The sequence below is a fragment of the Drosophila sechellia genome, chromosome 2L (genome assembly GCF_004382195.2).
Source record: "Drosophila sechellia strain sech25 chromosome 2L, ASM438219v1, whole genome shotgun sequence".
In the NCBI taxonomy this organism is placed as follows: domain Eukaryota; kingdom Metazoa; phylum Arthropoda; class Insecta; order Diptera; family Drosophilidae; genus Drosophila; species Drosophila sechellia.
The window spans coordinates 17,715,186-17,730,798 of NC_045949.1; the positions used below are offsets into that span (position 1 = coordinate 17,715,186).

General features: G+C 41.2%; 2 protein-coding genes across 3 annotated transcripts; one reads left to right on the forward strand and one right to left on the reverse strand.

Moving 5' to 3' along the window:
* Positions 1–48: 48 nt before the first annotated feature.
* On the reverse strand, positions 49–1,544 carry LOC6614524. The gene is made up of 2 exons (XM_002038919.2): positions 778–1,544; positions 49–583 (listed from the first exon to the last, which is right to left on the reverse strand). The coding sequence occupies exons 1-2, from the start codon at positions 1,542–1,544 to the stop codon at positions 259–261; spliced, it is 1,092 nt and encodes a 363-aa protein (XP_002038955.1). The 3' UTR covers positions 49–258.
* Positions 1,545–5,952: 4,408 nt separating this feature from the next.
* On the forward strand, positions 5,953–7,421 carry LOC6614525 (solute carrier family 25 member 46). Of its 2 annotated transcripts, XM_032727671.1 has the most exons (2): positions 5,953–6,985; positions 7,077–7,171. In XM_032727671.1, the coding sequence occupies exons 1-2, from the start codon at positions 6,044–6,046 to the stop codon at positions 7,089–7,091; spliced, it is 957 nt and encodes a 318-aa protein (XP_032583562.1). In that variant the 5' UTR covers positions 5,953–6,043; the 3' UTR covers positions 7,092–7,171. The 2 variants fall into 2 exon arrangements, with proteins under 2 accessions (XP_032583562.1, XP_002038956.1); XM_002038920.2 differs by having other exon boundaries at positions 5,953–7,421.
* The last annotated feature ends 8,192 nt before the right edge of the window (positions 7,422–15,613 follow it).

A 15,613-nucleotide genomic window follows, 5' to 3' on the forward strand; every position in this document is an offset into this window, starting at 1 on the left:
CCGATGAACCTGTTTCCCGTACGCATTTTGCCATTATTGTCATCAATATCATTTATGCCACTGGGCTTTCCATAATTTATTTGCATATATAGATACATGTGACTTAATGCCGGAGCCGGGCATTTAATTAAGGCAAATCCGTGGCCATGGAATGTCCTGGTTCACAGTGCCAGTATCACTGCTGCATTTAATAATGTCAATTCCAGTTGACTTGTGTGCGTTGATTTAGTTAAGACTGCCGGCTTTAATTATGCCAATTTACAGATCTGTGGACACCAGGGAATCCTGTGACCGCCGGACCGTGTAGGTCAGCTGGAAGCCCGTTTCAGATCCACTGGACTGCGAATCACTGGCGAATCGCAGGACAAAAGGCGGCCGGGCCACGAGCTCCTGGCCAGCCAATCCATTGCCACAGTAGTAAGTGGCCTGCAGCTCTGGCCTGCCGACCATGTATGCATCGGGGATGCTCACGTAGTCGGATACGCGCAACGGAGTCAGCACTGTACTGCGGCAATCGGTGTCATAGGCAGGTCCTGGCTGCTCGGAGTTCGCCTTCGAGAGCTCAAAGTGCGTGATCTTGTAGCTGTATTGGAGAAAACAAAGATTTTAAATTATTATTATGTTTTTATAGTTAATACGAAATAACCAAAGCTATAACATTATTCATTTGTAATGTACAAAAAAAGAAGTACTCAGCAATGAATGACAATTATATATGTTGACTAGAATACGGCGAATACCGCGTGAAATATATTTGGAGTGGCCTGACTCACTCACCTTATCTCGTTGTCTGCCGCTCCCTTGACACAAATCGAGTACTTCATGTTGGGCATATAGACGCCACCCGCAAAATTGAAGCTCACTATGCCGCCAGTGATGGTCCTGTAGTACTGATCACAGCCGAGAGGAGCCAGCATCTCCATATCCGCACTTGAAGGCGATGTGAGAGTTTGGATAAGCTGGGCAGCGGGACCGGAACCCGAGCCGATTCCAGATTGTCCGCCGAAGATGGTCCGTGGCAGGAAGCTGCCCAAAAAGGGCATAATCGGTCGAACAGTGGGTGTTTGCACCTCGGGCCTGGGCCTTACAGCCCTGACGGAGTCCCTGGGGCACTCCAGTTGGGTGAGAGTCAACTGCCAGGTGGACTGCCTGCCGAGGGACGAGGCCAGTCGGAACAGAAGCTGCAGCTCCTGACCCCGGCGAATGGGTATATACAAGTGCTGACCACTGTTGCGACCGCACAGCCGGAAATGCTGTATCTGCAGAAAATCGACGCACTCCAGCACTCCGGAATTGGCATTCAGTTGCGGCTGCGGCAGCTCCAAACGCTCGAAATCAACGCGCACCTGACACACCTGGCCGCTCCATGGCGCCACGCGGTACTGGCAAGTGTCCAACTCGGCCAGCCCACCTGTTCCCGGGCTGCTGAGAACGATGCGTTTCTGGCGGACAGGGCCGCTCCTCGCATTGCAGGCCACCTGGCAGTGGACAGGTGTAAAGACTGGTGCAAGCACGAGTGCAATCATCAGCAGGTGGAAATCCATTTCGGTCCAATTCGTTGGGGGGTACGCGCTTCGATTGGGAAATTTTCGCTGAACAGCGCTTTTATATCAGTTTCTGAGAGCAATTGTATCCATCGTCAGATAACTGCCATTGACACTCGACGATAAGGCCCACAAGATGTTTGCTGGCGATAAAGTATTTGGACAGCGATGCGTCCCTGGAAATTCCATGTCGTGGTTATGAAATTTTTGGTAAACGAAAGCAGAGCCAACTTCGCTGATTCAGCGTTGAGTGCGAAAAGACTGAGCTGCATCTAAGTATTAGGTGCCTCCAAAATATTTTAAATAAATTAAACTATTTGAGTTTTTAAAATTTTTCAGTCTTGGAATATCAGCGTATAATGGTTACCCGTTTCCCCTTTATTTTAAATTTAAGTGTATCATTATTGAAGAAATATTTCGAAATTATACCATAAATTCGTATAAATATCGCTCTCCAAGGACTTTTCCCTCAACCCAATTTATTTTCCCAAGTGCGATTTTCCTTTACTATCTGTGTAATAATTATCGAATAAATAATGCGCTAGTGAGACACGCCAGGCATGCAATCTTCCAGTTTGCACCCTCACCTTCCGGCAGATAACATTTGTTCTCTTCGGCTTTAAGCCTTCTCTTAAAATAGGAATTCATTGCCCAAACGTTTTATCAATAAATGCCACAAGGAAGTTTTACGCACATTTTATGATAAAGGTAGAGAGGCGTTTATGGCCCCCTACAACACTTATGAGGTCTCACAACCACACACACGCAACGAAAAGGACCTCAGCGCACGTAAAACAATAAAATTCGGAGCATTTATATGAGCATACCTTTGATTGTGTTAAAATGGTGGAGAGCATATGTGGTGCTGCCCCCTGCTGCCAATTTACATAATACATAATTTGCGGCATAGGTTACCATTTTTTCTGCCCGCCTTATAATTAAAATTAAAAGCCTTGTGCAACATCTATTAAATTTTACGTTTAACGCATATCATGTGACAAAAAATACTGCCGAGCTGGCGTTAAAATTAAACAAATGGCCAAATAATACTAAAATTGCATGCACAGCGCGATTAACATATCAACAGCGACAAAAAATATCATAAAACAGCGGAAAAATGGTTCGCAGCGAGTTTTCAGCTCTGCATTTCTAGGCCTGCGAATGTGGCATGAACATCAACAATGCAAACCATGGCACACACTAGCGATCAAGTTTTAAAAATTTATGGCCCAAGTACAAGCCCAGTTAAAAAACAAAGCCAGGCGGCGAGCAACCTTCAAAAGAAATAAATATAAAAATACAAAAAGCTCGTGCAGCCGTCGCATAAAAATGAAAACTATGTACTAATAAGCAAAAACAAGGTGGAAAAAGTGAGCAAACTAACGTAGTTTGCAGAAAGGAAAATGGAAAATATAAAAGACGAAAAATTATGAGGGTTCAAGGAATAGGGTATGCTCTTCAATTAAGAATTGGCACATTAAGCAATTTAGATTTACAAGCTGGCATGATATGTTTGTAATTTTTCTATCAATAAACTTATATTATTTCGATAAGCCACAGTTTTTATAGTTCATAGTTAGCATTTGTAAGCTAAATTATATATTATATTTTCAATATTTCGTTAACTACTATTGTAAGCCAAACAAATAATACAACCAAATACTTTGAGTGGAAATCGTATTTTCTTACAACAAATCATTTAAAATAAAATAAAAAGTTTGTTCGAATCATTTTTGAAAAAGTTTTCTCGAAAATCTAGAGCATTTCACCCACCCACCGCAAAACACTTAAATAAGTTTTATAACCATACCCGAGGACACCGGAAAAACTTCGCTCCAATCCTGCATACCCACTCAGCCATATATTCCCGGCAGACTTCATCAGCAATTTGTAATACCTACTTTCCAAGGGCATTTCACAAGCCAAAAAAAAAAAGCGAAAACCCAAGGAAAACACAAACTTTTGTTGTAACCGCAGCCACAGCAGCGCTCACGTATTTATGTCAATGTTTTGTTTTAGTTGTTGGCGGCAGTCCTGGCCACCTTCGACCCGCAGCCACGCCCCTGAACGCCCCTGCCCGCCCCCTGGTTGCATGTCGTGCCCATTTGCGTTACCTTTGAGCCCCCGGCACAAAAACAAGATGTGACGCCTGTTCAGTTTCGGTTCGAGCTGAGGCTCTTGGCTCAGCTCCTGTTTTCCGTGCTCTGTTCTCGACTGAAGCCAGCTTTGTGTGATCAACAACTTGTTTTGTTCTGGCTCAAGATGTACGAGAAAATTGCAGAAGTGGGCTGGAGTCGAACGAATATGGCATTAAACTACAGGAGCGTCAAAGTCATGGCAACACACACATACGGAGAAAGGAGTCAGCAACAGGGGTTATCAAATGCAAGTCAACAGTACGTTCAAAAATAGGGTACATGAAGTATGAAATATGAAGTGGCGTTCATATTTAATACTATTTCTTACGAAGTATCTCCTTTTCAGCGCATATATTTCTTAAATTTACTCCTATTGTATTTTACGAAGGAGTCAGAGTAGTAAGTTCCTTTCCAGTTTTATTGCTGTTGACTTTTTAGTTAAATAGCGGTGCCATACAAATATTATGACAATGTCCTTGCAACTCCAAAGTGCATTTGCAGTTTTTGTGTCACCGCCTGATCGAGCCTATCACTAAAATATGCCGCATAAAAAGCCAATTAAGTGACATTCGATTGGTTTGCATAATGCACAGATGGCACGGCAACTCGTCATCCCTGGCAGAAGGGCGGGCCACGCCCCAATCATAAATATAAACAACGCCACGGCGACGACTTTGCCATCTAAAATGGAAATCTACCGGTAACAAGAACATGCATATTTCCCGGACCGTGTTGATTTTTCTTGCCAGCCCGCTCCTTCGTGTTTGCTTATCAAGTGCAAATGCATGCAACTTGCAGCGGCAACAACAATTGCAACACAACGACAGCAACAACAGTATCAACATACCGCGCAGATAGGCAGCGAAACAGCGACGTGTTGCTCCCTGCTGCCGTCAAGGAAAACGAGTTGTTTCCGGCACTCAAACACTTCTGATTGCAGTGCCAAAAAGAGGAGAAAGCCGAAAAAATATGCAAGAATATGCAGCACTTTTGTTGGCGGCGCTATAAATTTAAATGCAATCGCATTAAGAGCGCACCGTACAAACGAAAGGATACGTTCTGGGAAGGAATTTCGGGACTCGGTAATTTATGTTGCACACTTTATGGGGCGCGATGGCTTGTGAACTTGAACTTGCCCCGAACAAACATGTGTGCTGTGGAATGGAAATCAATGTATTTAAAACAGAGAAGTTACACATTTACCCTTATTTTATTTCACAATATTTTGATCATTTGAAGCCAGCATGATTTCTCGCAATGGAAAATGCGAAATGAAGAACACGCTTATATATATATATATATATATATATATATATATATATCAGTTTTGCCGGATGATGTTGACAAGAGTCGGAAAACAAACTAGAAACTGCATGCAAATAAGGCAGTCGAAAACAAAGCTCGTTGTTGATTCGAATTGCTTTCTTTTTGTTTATATTTAATTTAATGCATTCCAGCCATCAACATCATCATTGTATTAAACTTTCTGTCAGTTGGCCATTGTTATTACTTTTCAAAGTTTTCTCCCGCTCTCAGTGCATCTCGAAGTCTCTGCTTTTGTGCATTTCCCAGCTGGGTGGAGGAAACTTTAAGCAAATAATAACTCAGACAACCTAGAGGCAATGGTTAAGGGATTCCACAGACTGGCTCACAAATTAATGCGCAATCAACTAGCGGACTGTGCCACCAAAAACCACTATTGCCAGCCACCCATTCGTCAAAGCCTTTTTCTGGGCCAACTTTGCTCGGCCTGGCTTATTTATGTGCGTCGTCTGCAGAGGCAATGAATTGACTTTGTGACTTTGGAGTTGGGTGCCAGCCCAGCTCCTACCCCTCATTCAAAGTCCTACACCCGCATAATGTGCATGACAATCTTTACCCCCCATTTCCATACCCCTTAGCCCCTGGTGGAGACAATGACATTGTTGCCGGCTTTGCTTGCCACATGATGCACTTGATGCCAGGCGGCGCACAATGTGTCCTTTGATTTCCGCAGACTAAAAGCCAACCGCAAGCCACAAGATTGAGGATGATTTGAAAGCAATACACACTGCTTAAAGGGGGGAAATGTTTTAAATTACACGCGGATGCCTCGCGAGGAGATGAAAAATGATGCTCACAGAATTAGGGTCCTTCGATGTGTTTCCAGTTACTTAAGCGTGCATTTCAAACTCTTCATTATTTTTATTTTTGATGCAGATGGCTATTTACTAAACAATTTTAATAAAAGGGAAGTAGCAGTCTTACCACTATCTGTCATTACAGACACTCGATTTCAAACCATAACAATAGATATGTTTAACACGTTTAACAGCTCTACCCAAAAGATATTATATACATAAATACATTATCTCTAATAAAATGGAATGTCAGGACCTCAAACTCGATACGGATAAAGAACTCATTGATAAGGATCTTGAAAATGAGGAGCAAACCTGCAACTTAGTCCCATCCTGGAGTCCTAGAAATCCCCTGGAAAACAGCATCGATTGCCGCGAAAAGTCAATTGTGGAAAACATAAATGCAGACCAGGATGCCATTGCCAAAATCCAATATCTTAGTTCGGAACATGGCAAGCTGGATAAGTATCTAGATAATCAGGAGCAGGATGAATCACTTCGCAAATATCTTGTCGTTGGAGTTCATTGGGTTTCTCTGCTCACGGAACATGTGTTGAGCCATCCGTTTCTAGTATTGCGTTGGCAGTGTCAGGTTTATAATGCCTCCAAGTGTTACCACTTGCATCCTTTTACCCTGCTGCCCTGTATTGTCCACTTGCACAGACGCCAAGGACTAACGACCCTATGGAAGGGAATGGGCAGCTGCTTGCTTGTTCGTGGAATGTCCTGCGCCATTGACGATGTAATATCGAAACTCAGCAGTTGGCCCAAGGAATTGGACAGTCGAACGACCTTAAAGCGATTTGGGCAGCATGTCCTTCTGAAATGTGTAAGCATCGCTTTGGTTTTGCCCTTCCACACCGTTTCCTTGGTGAAGACAGTGCAAAGCGGAATCGCCAGCGACAAAACAGGACTTCTTGATGTCCTTCGCGAAGGTGGAGCTCGTATTTTCTTATGGAGGTCCCCGCAAAATACTCGAATGCTACCAATGTGGGCATTAATCGGTCCGAGTATTTCGATTGGCATTACAAAGTATCTCTTCAACCTTTTAATACATGGCGTATCCACTCGAATGATGCAGAGGAGAATGCTGGAAAATCGGTATGAAAATAACTCCGACAATAATCTGGAACACCAAAATGCGGAAACCTATGCCGGACTTATAGCCATGCTTACCACTGAGGTAGTATTCTTCCCACTCGAAACCATACTGCATCGTCTAGAACTGCAGGGTACCCGAACCATAATCGATAATCTTGATACTGGTTTTTCAGTTGTCCCGGTTTTGACAGACTATCGTGGATTATTCGATTGCTACAGGGTAACAGTTATTTCAGAGGGAGCTGCTGGACTGTACAAAGGCTTCGGAGCAATGATCCTTCAATTTGTCGCACAGGTTGCTATAATAAAACTGGCCAAGTGGACAGCGGATCAAATTGCTGCTGGTATATTGAATCGTCCAACATCCCGCATAGTACAGACCTACAATTTCGATTCCCTCTCCTGCAACAAGAGCTCTATGACAAAATCCCCAAGCATTTCCAGCATCGATGTGGAGCTGACTAGCCTAGGGAAGTATTCACTAGATGAATAAAGACCTAATTGTATATCTTAAAATATGTTATACTCACTTATATTGTTTTATAGAGAACTAATCGATGAAACTTAGGAAACAACTTTGAAATGATTGCTAATTAAATTTACGATTTGTAAAGTGGTTGCTATTTACCATTTAAACAAAGCCGACAACTAAACAAGATTATGTAGTCATTGGCTATTAAATCTAACATTGGTTCATTAACTACCCTGCGAGTGTTTCCCTGCCAATCTAAGCTCACGCCAGCTGGTCCACACGTCGTATGCGAATGTCAATATTGGCAAAATACTTTGCAGGTATTGAGGCCTCACCTATGTTAATTTATGTCCAGCCACTGCACTATTGACTCTTAGAGGCTTTTAGCTACTATTTATCTATGTATATGTCCTGGTCAATTGATTTTCCCAAATTCTCCGATTGTTTGTTTTTTGGCCCACATTCAGAAGGGCAGTGGAACTTACCACGATAATTTAAAATTACAATTTCCAATGATGTGCTGCAGATACTCGAAATCGCTAGGATTGCGTTTTTATGTGTTGTTTGTGTGCACGTAATGCACATAAAGTTGCTGCTTCGTGCCCCCAGAAGCCGTAAAGCCAATTCGCAGGACACCACACGGCGTATACTTAATACACACGTATGCAACGCGTGACTGCTGCCAGGATCCAAGGATGTGAGTCGAAGGATGCCAAAGAAATCAACTTAAAATGTGCAAATTGTTTATACTGCGACCCCTCTGCGGCCAAAAAACACACAACATATATGTACGTTGGCCGGAATGGGTTAAAGTATGTGCCGGACATTGAATAAGATTAATGAAGGTTTTGCCTCTGGTGTTTCGCCTTTTTTTATGAATGTTTGGTTTCGGTTCGGCCGCCTGCTGCGGTATCGTGGTTGGACCGCAGGATGATGCCGTTGCCCCTGCTGCTAAAATATTTTTGCAGTCGGCCTCGTCGTGTTCTGCAGCAGCTGTAAACGAAAAACATATTTCAATGATGCATGCTGCACCCCAAAAACAACATCGACCGGGCGGTGCCCGCTCGTCCCGGCCAACAATAAAGTTCAAACCCAACAAACAGTTTGAGCCAGGCTCAGAAGAAGATGGAGACGAAGCTTCTGGCCACAAACAACTGTCAGGAGCACGTTGCGAAATGTGACAATTTTATTGGTCTGTCATGAAATTATATATCAGAAACGAGAGAGAATGAATATTACTTTTTAAGTGCTGGACTTTAAGTACAATTTTATTTTTTTTAATATTTAAAGCTGTTTTTCCATACTCCTACCAAAAATAGTTCCCCAAATTATTAAAACTTCAAGCAAGTATACACATAATCCACTCTTTCGAATTACCTTTCGAAACTCCAATTCTTATCGTTTCACACCATTTCCTAATGGAGTTTTAAATGTATATAAAGAAAGCTTGCCAACTTTTTATCTATTTACAGACCACGTTCCTATCACCATAATCACTTAACCATTTAACAGAAATAATTCCCACGGATTTAAAAAAGAACATAAAAAAGTGACTGAAACCGTAAAGTAAGTGAAACTGCAGACATATTTATTTTTAAATGCAGTTCGACTTTGCTTTGGAAGCAAAAGAAAAATAAAAGAAAGTTCTTTAAGCACTTGCTGGTAATCAGGGAAGCACAAGCTCCATTTCCTCTACGCCATCTTCTTAAATGGCAATTTAATGAGCTCATTGACAGGTGCACAACTGCTGAGCAAAAAAGTGAAGTGAGCCAGGACTAAATGAAGTGTAATTCTCCACTAAAGCACATGCCATATTTATCATCTGCTTTAAGCAAAAATCTCGCTATTCCCAGCAGTGAGACCTCAACACTTTTTCCTATGTGTGCGCACAGGCAGTGTTCCATTTTTTAATTAACCGCCAGAGAACCGGGAACCCGAGTTGTTGGACCCCGGAGACCCAAGTTGTCAGTTTACCTGGATGGAGTTCAGTTGACATGTTGGCACCGTCATGCGACATTCTGAATAAAACCTGGCAGCCAATTTGCTTGAGTTGATAATGTGGCAAGAGTTGAATCGCGAGTGTGAGTGCGAGTACCTGACAGCTGTTACTCGAGTAGTTTTTAAGTAGCTGCTAATGAGTCGCTAACTTGCAGACGGACAACTTTGAAGAGACCATATTCTCACGTCAACGCTTCGTTTTTTTAAATCAGATACTATTCTGACGACAGCTGAATTGCTTTATTATTATTTCGAATTGCACAATAATAAGTTTAGTTGAAATAAATTTTTGCGGATAGATAAGATAAAAAGGTTTATTGGTTAAATCAAAAAATTTTAATATAATATGCAACATTTTCTTTTCTTGCTCGTTCTGCAGAGACATCTGCTTCCATTTGCCGGCACTCGTGTTAAAAAATATATGCTTGCATAACGCAGCCATCCTTCATCCACTTTCTCCTCCGCGCAAGGACATACACTCGTCAGTGAAAATTCGCCGGGGATTGGGACTACCGGAGAGAAGAACAATGGCTAACAATATTACGCATACGACACGGGTGCCCGAGTTTGCTTTGGCCCTCGTCCAGCGATTCAGCCATCGAATTGAGGTCCACACAAAGTGAAAAATCTGCTTTAAATGGAAGCTTTCGTGAGCAATTATGTTACAATAGCGGCGATAAAAATAGGGAAATGGGGAATATTTGAAGAAGGTGATTTTCATTTTCAGACGATCTCTTCCTCTGGCGTTAAATTAAAACAGCGAAATATAGCGAGTTTATGAAGTAAGCAGGAGCATAAAAAAGGGCAGCGGAAGCAGATAGAAAAACAGAGACAGAACAGCGAATTTTCTTCGTATAAATTCACACTAAACTGGGGATTTCAAATGGATTTCCCGAGGCTGAGGCAACAATGGCATACTCGGCATAATCGCCCCACCGAAAGCGCAGCATCATCGAAGGCAAAGGACGAAGGCGACAGCGTTGACGGTTGACAGCATGGCAGGATGAGAGGATAGTAGGATGGTAGTATGGCTGGATACCTCGAGATGATGGGCATGACAGGCGGAACAAACGAGTCCGACGTACATATATGGCTCGCAGCTGTTGCAAACCCACTCCATCTAGTTTACTCAGCACTCTTTGCCCAATATATACTTACTTGCACCCCCTTCCGTGCCAGCTTAAACGAAGGAGTAGCGCTATAAATCGCATTAAATGGATCATACTTTGCATATGAAGTGCCCGCACACCCACTGTCTCACTAACTATTAGAGATGAAATTTTTGAGGTCATGTTGATATCTTTTATATCAAGCATTTGTTAATCCGTTCCACTAAGAGGTATACCTGTTTCACCTAGGAAATACGTTCATAGTATTGTTTGTCTATCTGGCAAGCTAATAAATTATACTTTCAAACATAAATTATTCTTTTAATATTTCGACGTATACTGTCATTGAATATATAGACTACTTCCATAGGTTCCATAGAACATTTCGTGTACTGATTTAGCTATCGTAACCTCTTCCACCACCGCTGTCGACCCAGTTCAAGTTGGCACAGCAGAGGAGCAGATAAAAAGAAAGCACTTTAACATAACAATGAACTCCAGCACCGACGCGATGCGAACGCCAACGCAATCAAAATTCAAAACTTTCATTTGCAGGTAAATGCTGGATTTACTCGGAGGATTTTAGTGTCCTGGCGCCTCGCCGTCCTCTTCGTCCTACTCGTCCTTGTTGTCAATTGTTTGGCAGCGCATGATGAATGACGCCGATAGCACTTCGCGATGATAGCGCGAATTTGTAGCCGCATTAACTTGGGCACCGTGAAGTTTCCCTTCTTGGTGCCACGGGTCAGCACAGGTTGCCTGCGAGATCTTAATGGGAATGCTAAATAGATCATAGTTGTAAATTATGCGAGAAACTTTTCAACCACTCACTTTTTTGAGCGATTTTTAGCTCTATTATAAATGACCCAGATAACCGAATACGGATTTTGAAAAGAAATCGCTCTCATTTGTAACGTAAAAGTGAACAGCTCACCCTATGAAACTTTACCAAAGCTATTGCAATGCAAATCAATGCAAAGATATCCTTGTCTAGACATTGTCAAAAATAACTTTATCGATAAAAGCTACTCATAAACTTAAACTTTCATAAATATGTATTTTCGCTGCCTACAGACAACTTCTCACGCCGCACAATTTATGCCCCCTTTTTTCTATAAGCAACTGAAGACATTATCATAAATATGTTACTGGAAAAAACAATCGAAATAGGCCAATTAAAAAGCTACTCTGCAAATGCGTAAACAAAAAGCATTGTGCTGGTCTGGTCCGTCGAGACTGTTACTGAATAATTAATATAAACACGAGTTTTTGTTTGCTTTTCAATGTTAATGTTAATTAAAATCAGCACTTAAGCAACAATAAATTTGAGTAAAAACTCGCCATGGCAATGGAAATTTCACAACTAGCGTGGCGGTACAATGGAAAATCGGGGAGTGTAATAAGGAGTAATAAGGACAATGTGATTGCCTCAAGGAGCTGCCGTTGGGAACGCTTACGAATGCCATTACACGACAAAGGACTTGACTCGACGACTCCTTGGCCGAGTGTCCTTATCGGCAATCGCATAAATCTCGTCCTCAGAGAGTTGTTACCGGGTGAACAAAACGGACAGGGGCGGAAAAAAACAGGAAAAGCTGGAAAAGCGACTTGGTGTTGCCACCTAGTTGCAAATTGTACGCAAGGGTTTCCTTGGAGCAATTATTGTATCACGCAGTTTTGCTGTTACATTTTATTTTATAAACTCTTGCCCGGCGAATCGGACTTGTCCGACTTTTCTGCTGACTCTTCTGAATCGTGGACTGCGTGACTTTTATTGGACTTTTGCCTCTTTTCCTCCTTCAGCGAAAGTTTCGTCCTTGTTTATGGCACTTATCGTGCTTTTGTTTCCCAATGCTGCGCCTAGACTTTTCCCGCTTTTCCGACCGGAGTTTTTCCCTAATGCCATCGCATATCCCGCAGCGTTTACTTAACGCGACGGGCGCGCTCTTATCTAAACGATTGCCTGTGGAGTGATTATGAGTGTTTGAGGTTGTTAGCATAATTGACGCACCGTGTTCGTATCGCTGGAGGTAGGGAATCCAGTAATATAAAGGGAATAAAGTCAGTCGAAATGAGCAGACAATGAATAATAATCAACTGCCATTTAGATACATTTTCATGCTAATAAGACGCTGAATTGTAGGCTTCGTTAATGCCGTATGTGCTCAGGAAAGAAAACACAAATTATTGGATGCACCAAGTAGATACCAATATTGAATTGATTGTTTAAGATAAAACTCAACGCTTATAAATAAAGCCCTACCACAAAAGAAAATTGTGAATATTCAATTATAAGTGAAATGCCTATTTTGGAAACCCTTCACGATGGCAAATATGTTTTGGAAAACGTAGCAACTCATCGCATTTTCCCTAAAAGTTCACATGTAATTTGACTTTCACTTTGCTGTAAGCCCTAATATTCTAAACATGTGTTCAACACGAAACTGATTTTCAATGCCGCCCAAATATTTATATTCTCGCTCATTAAAATTTCCAGGCACGTTAGACGAGCATCAACGACTCTACCGCCCCCGGTGCCAACAAATCAGCATTTATGCCATGCCAAAACGAATGCTAAATGCGCATTAATGTACCTAAAACTGGCAGAACTCTTTTCAACCAAAAAAACCCACAATTACCACAAATAATTTCGAGCACACATCTTGCCTCATCGCATGCAAAATTATAGCACGTGGCATTGATTTCGTGTGCCATGATTGATTGCGAATCTGGCTTAAAGCTGTGGTCTAGCAACTTAGGTTTTGTCAGTCAGAACAGTTCAGTTGTAAGCACAATTACGGCCCAATTGCAAGCACTTACTATGATTACATAAGATTATGATTATAACCATCTAATCTTTCACTTAGGTCTCAATAATTTATCACTTTAATATGTGTAAGGTTTTGATTGTTTTACTATCGAGTTGCAGCTGCAGGCAAAAAATGCGGAGTTATACAGTAGTTAGAAAATTTGCATAGAATTTGATAAACTAACCTGTTGCAAAAATTAGTGCATCCCTTTACTCTCAATAAGCTTTCACTTTCTTGATGTTATTATTTTAATGTGATATGATATTTCCATTAAAATAAATATGGCTATCTAAATTCCGATTACTTAAATATTTTTGCTGAAATGCATGTTAAATTACACAGTCAAATTAAGATTAAATATTTTGCAATGTATTTATTTGTTGACAAATAAGGTTACTACCAACAGCCAGACCCACCGCAATCAACAGATTTTGCTTAAACCAATAGCCTCGAATCAGGGCGTGTTTGTGTGCCACGCTCGCATCGCTTCAAGCCAAGTTAAGAAGCTCAGACCAACTGATTGCGCAATGAGCATTAGAGCATGACACGCATCTCACTCACGTCTCCAGCCAGCCTGACGTTCAAATTTAAGCACCAGGAATAATCTTTGGCTGTTGCCGCTTGTCGCCTCCTCCACAGGATACCCAGCATCCTTGATCCCCTCCCCTTCTGCCAGTCGTCGCCTGTTGCCTGTCATTGTCATGTTTGCACTTGGCTTTAATGCTCGGCACCGCTGCTGGGGTTTGCTTTCGGGTTGGTTAAGCGCAGCACTTGCTGCCAAATAAAACTTTGAATCAGTCACCGGGTTTCGGTGGGTATCCGCCAACCAGCAACCTGCAACGTGCTACATTTAACCTGCAACCTGCAGTGCATTTGCCAAAGCGCTCGCAATTAAAAGCTGTCTTCCTGTCTCCCCCTATAGAAACACACTACGAGTGGCTTTGCACTGGAAAAATGACAAAATAATAATAAAAACCTATTATTTGTTTAAAAAAAATAAATATTTATTGGCTTCATTCAGAGTAAAAGGAAACCTACTCTGTCGAGTCTCAGATAAAATAAATACACAAAATATTTTGCCGTTTTTTTTAATATTTATATGTCTGTGGAATAACAATTTAACCTAACAAGACTTCATTAAGGATACGAAATCAAAAATTTTAATATAATCTATTCAAGATATAAATATTTATTCTCACTGCACAGGTTAGTTTGCATCAAATACTGCGGTGTTTTCAGCATGATTACTTTGTCTTCCCGAAGTGCAAATGAAAGTCTCACTCTTCTCTGTTGCTGTTTGTTTGTAAAGTTCGTTAATTGTGTTGATTTCGTGTTGCAGCTGCAGGCATCATTTGCGATTTGAGGCAGGCAAGAAAATTGTAATAGAATGTGATAAACTAACCTGTTGCCAGTCCAAAACTATTTTAAGTCCATTAACCAATGTAAACTTGAGTCCTTTGAGTTTCGTGATTTCGTGTTGCAGTACTTTATTTATTCAAGGCTTGGAATTTAAAAGAGGGATATTTTTATTTGCTTGCAAATATTAGCACATACATATATGTGAAAATATTTTATTTGCTTTGTCTGGTGTTACATTGAATTATTTTGTGGGTCATTAGGGAAATGTGTGTGTCTCTTTTATATTATATTTTGTTTCTTTATAAAAGGTCTTAAAGAATATTTATGTTATTTATGTATAGTAAATTGTCAGAAAATATTTCATTGACTTTACTCGTTGTATCCATTTGTCAATGTAAATATAAGCCGATTAAAAGAAGTCACGACTCAACGGAACAACTTGCCTTTGCTATTTTTCTCTGCAGTCAGCGGGAAAATCTCGTTATGCATCAATAAACATTGACATTGGTGTTTAAGTGTGCAAGTGCATGGGCAAGACTTTTTCCACACCGTGTGTGTAAGTCAACTGAAGCAGCAGCAGGAAAATACATTTCTGGATTGCATTTGAATGCCATAAATGATGCATGCATGGCCCACAGCAACAATAAAATTCTTAAAAATAAGTTATCCCCAAAAATATACTATATTGGTACTCTGCCGTAGCGGCTAATGTTCGAAATGGAAAATTCTGAGGAAAACACAAAGCAGCCCGCCATCATTTCACTATGAGCTGCCAAATGGCGAAACAAGAGATTTAATGCAACGAAATCTTTATTTGAGTGAGTTCTTCGTGTATTTCGTTGTTGCCATGACTGCATAAAAATGATGCAAATGGAAATGGAATGGAATTCGAAAGCACAAAAGCAGACTATCATTATTTTTGTCTTTTGCCATTGCCCTGCTCAAGTATCGTGTTCGCCGAT

What these genes read in the sequence shown, in the direction of transcription:
- LOC6614524 (XM_002038919.2), bottom strand. Translation starts at nt 1,544, where the DNA reads ATGGATTTCCACCTGCTGATGATTGCACTCGTGCTTGCACCAGTCTTT. An exon ending in GCGGCAGACAACGAGATAAG is followed by an intron (nt 584 to 777) that starts GTGAGTGAGTCA and finishes TCTCCAATACAG; the next exon opens with CTACAAGATCACGCACTTTG.
- LOC6614525 (XM_002038920.2), top strand. Translation starts at nt 6,044, where the DNA reads ATGGAATGTCAGGACCTCAAACTCGATACGGATAAAGAACTCATTGAT.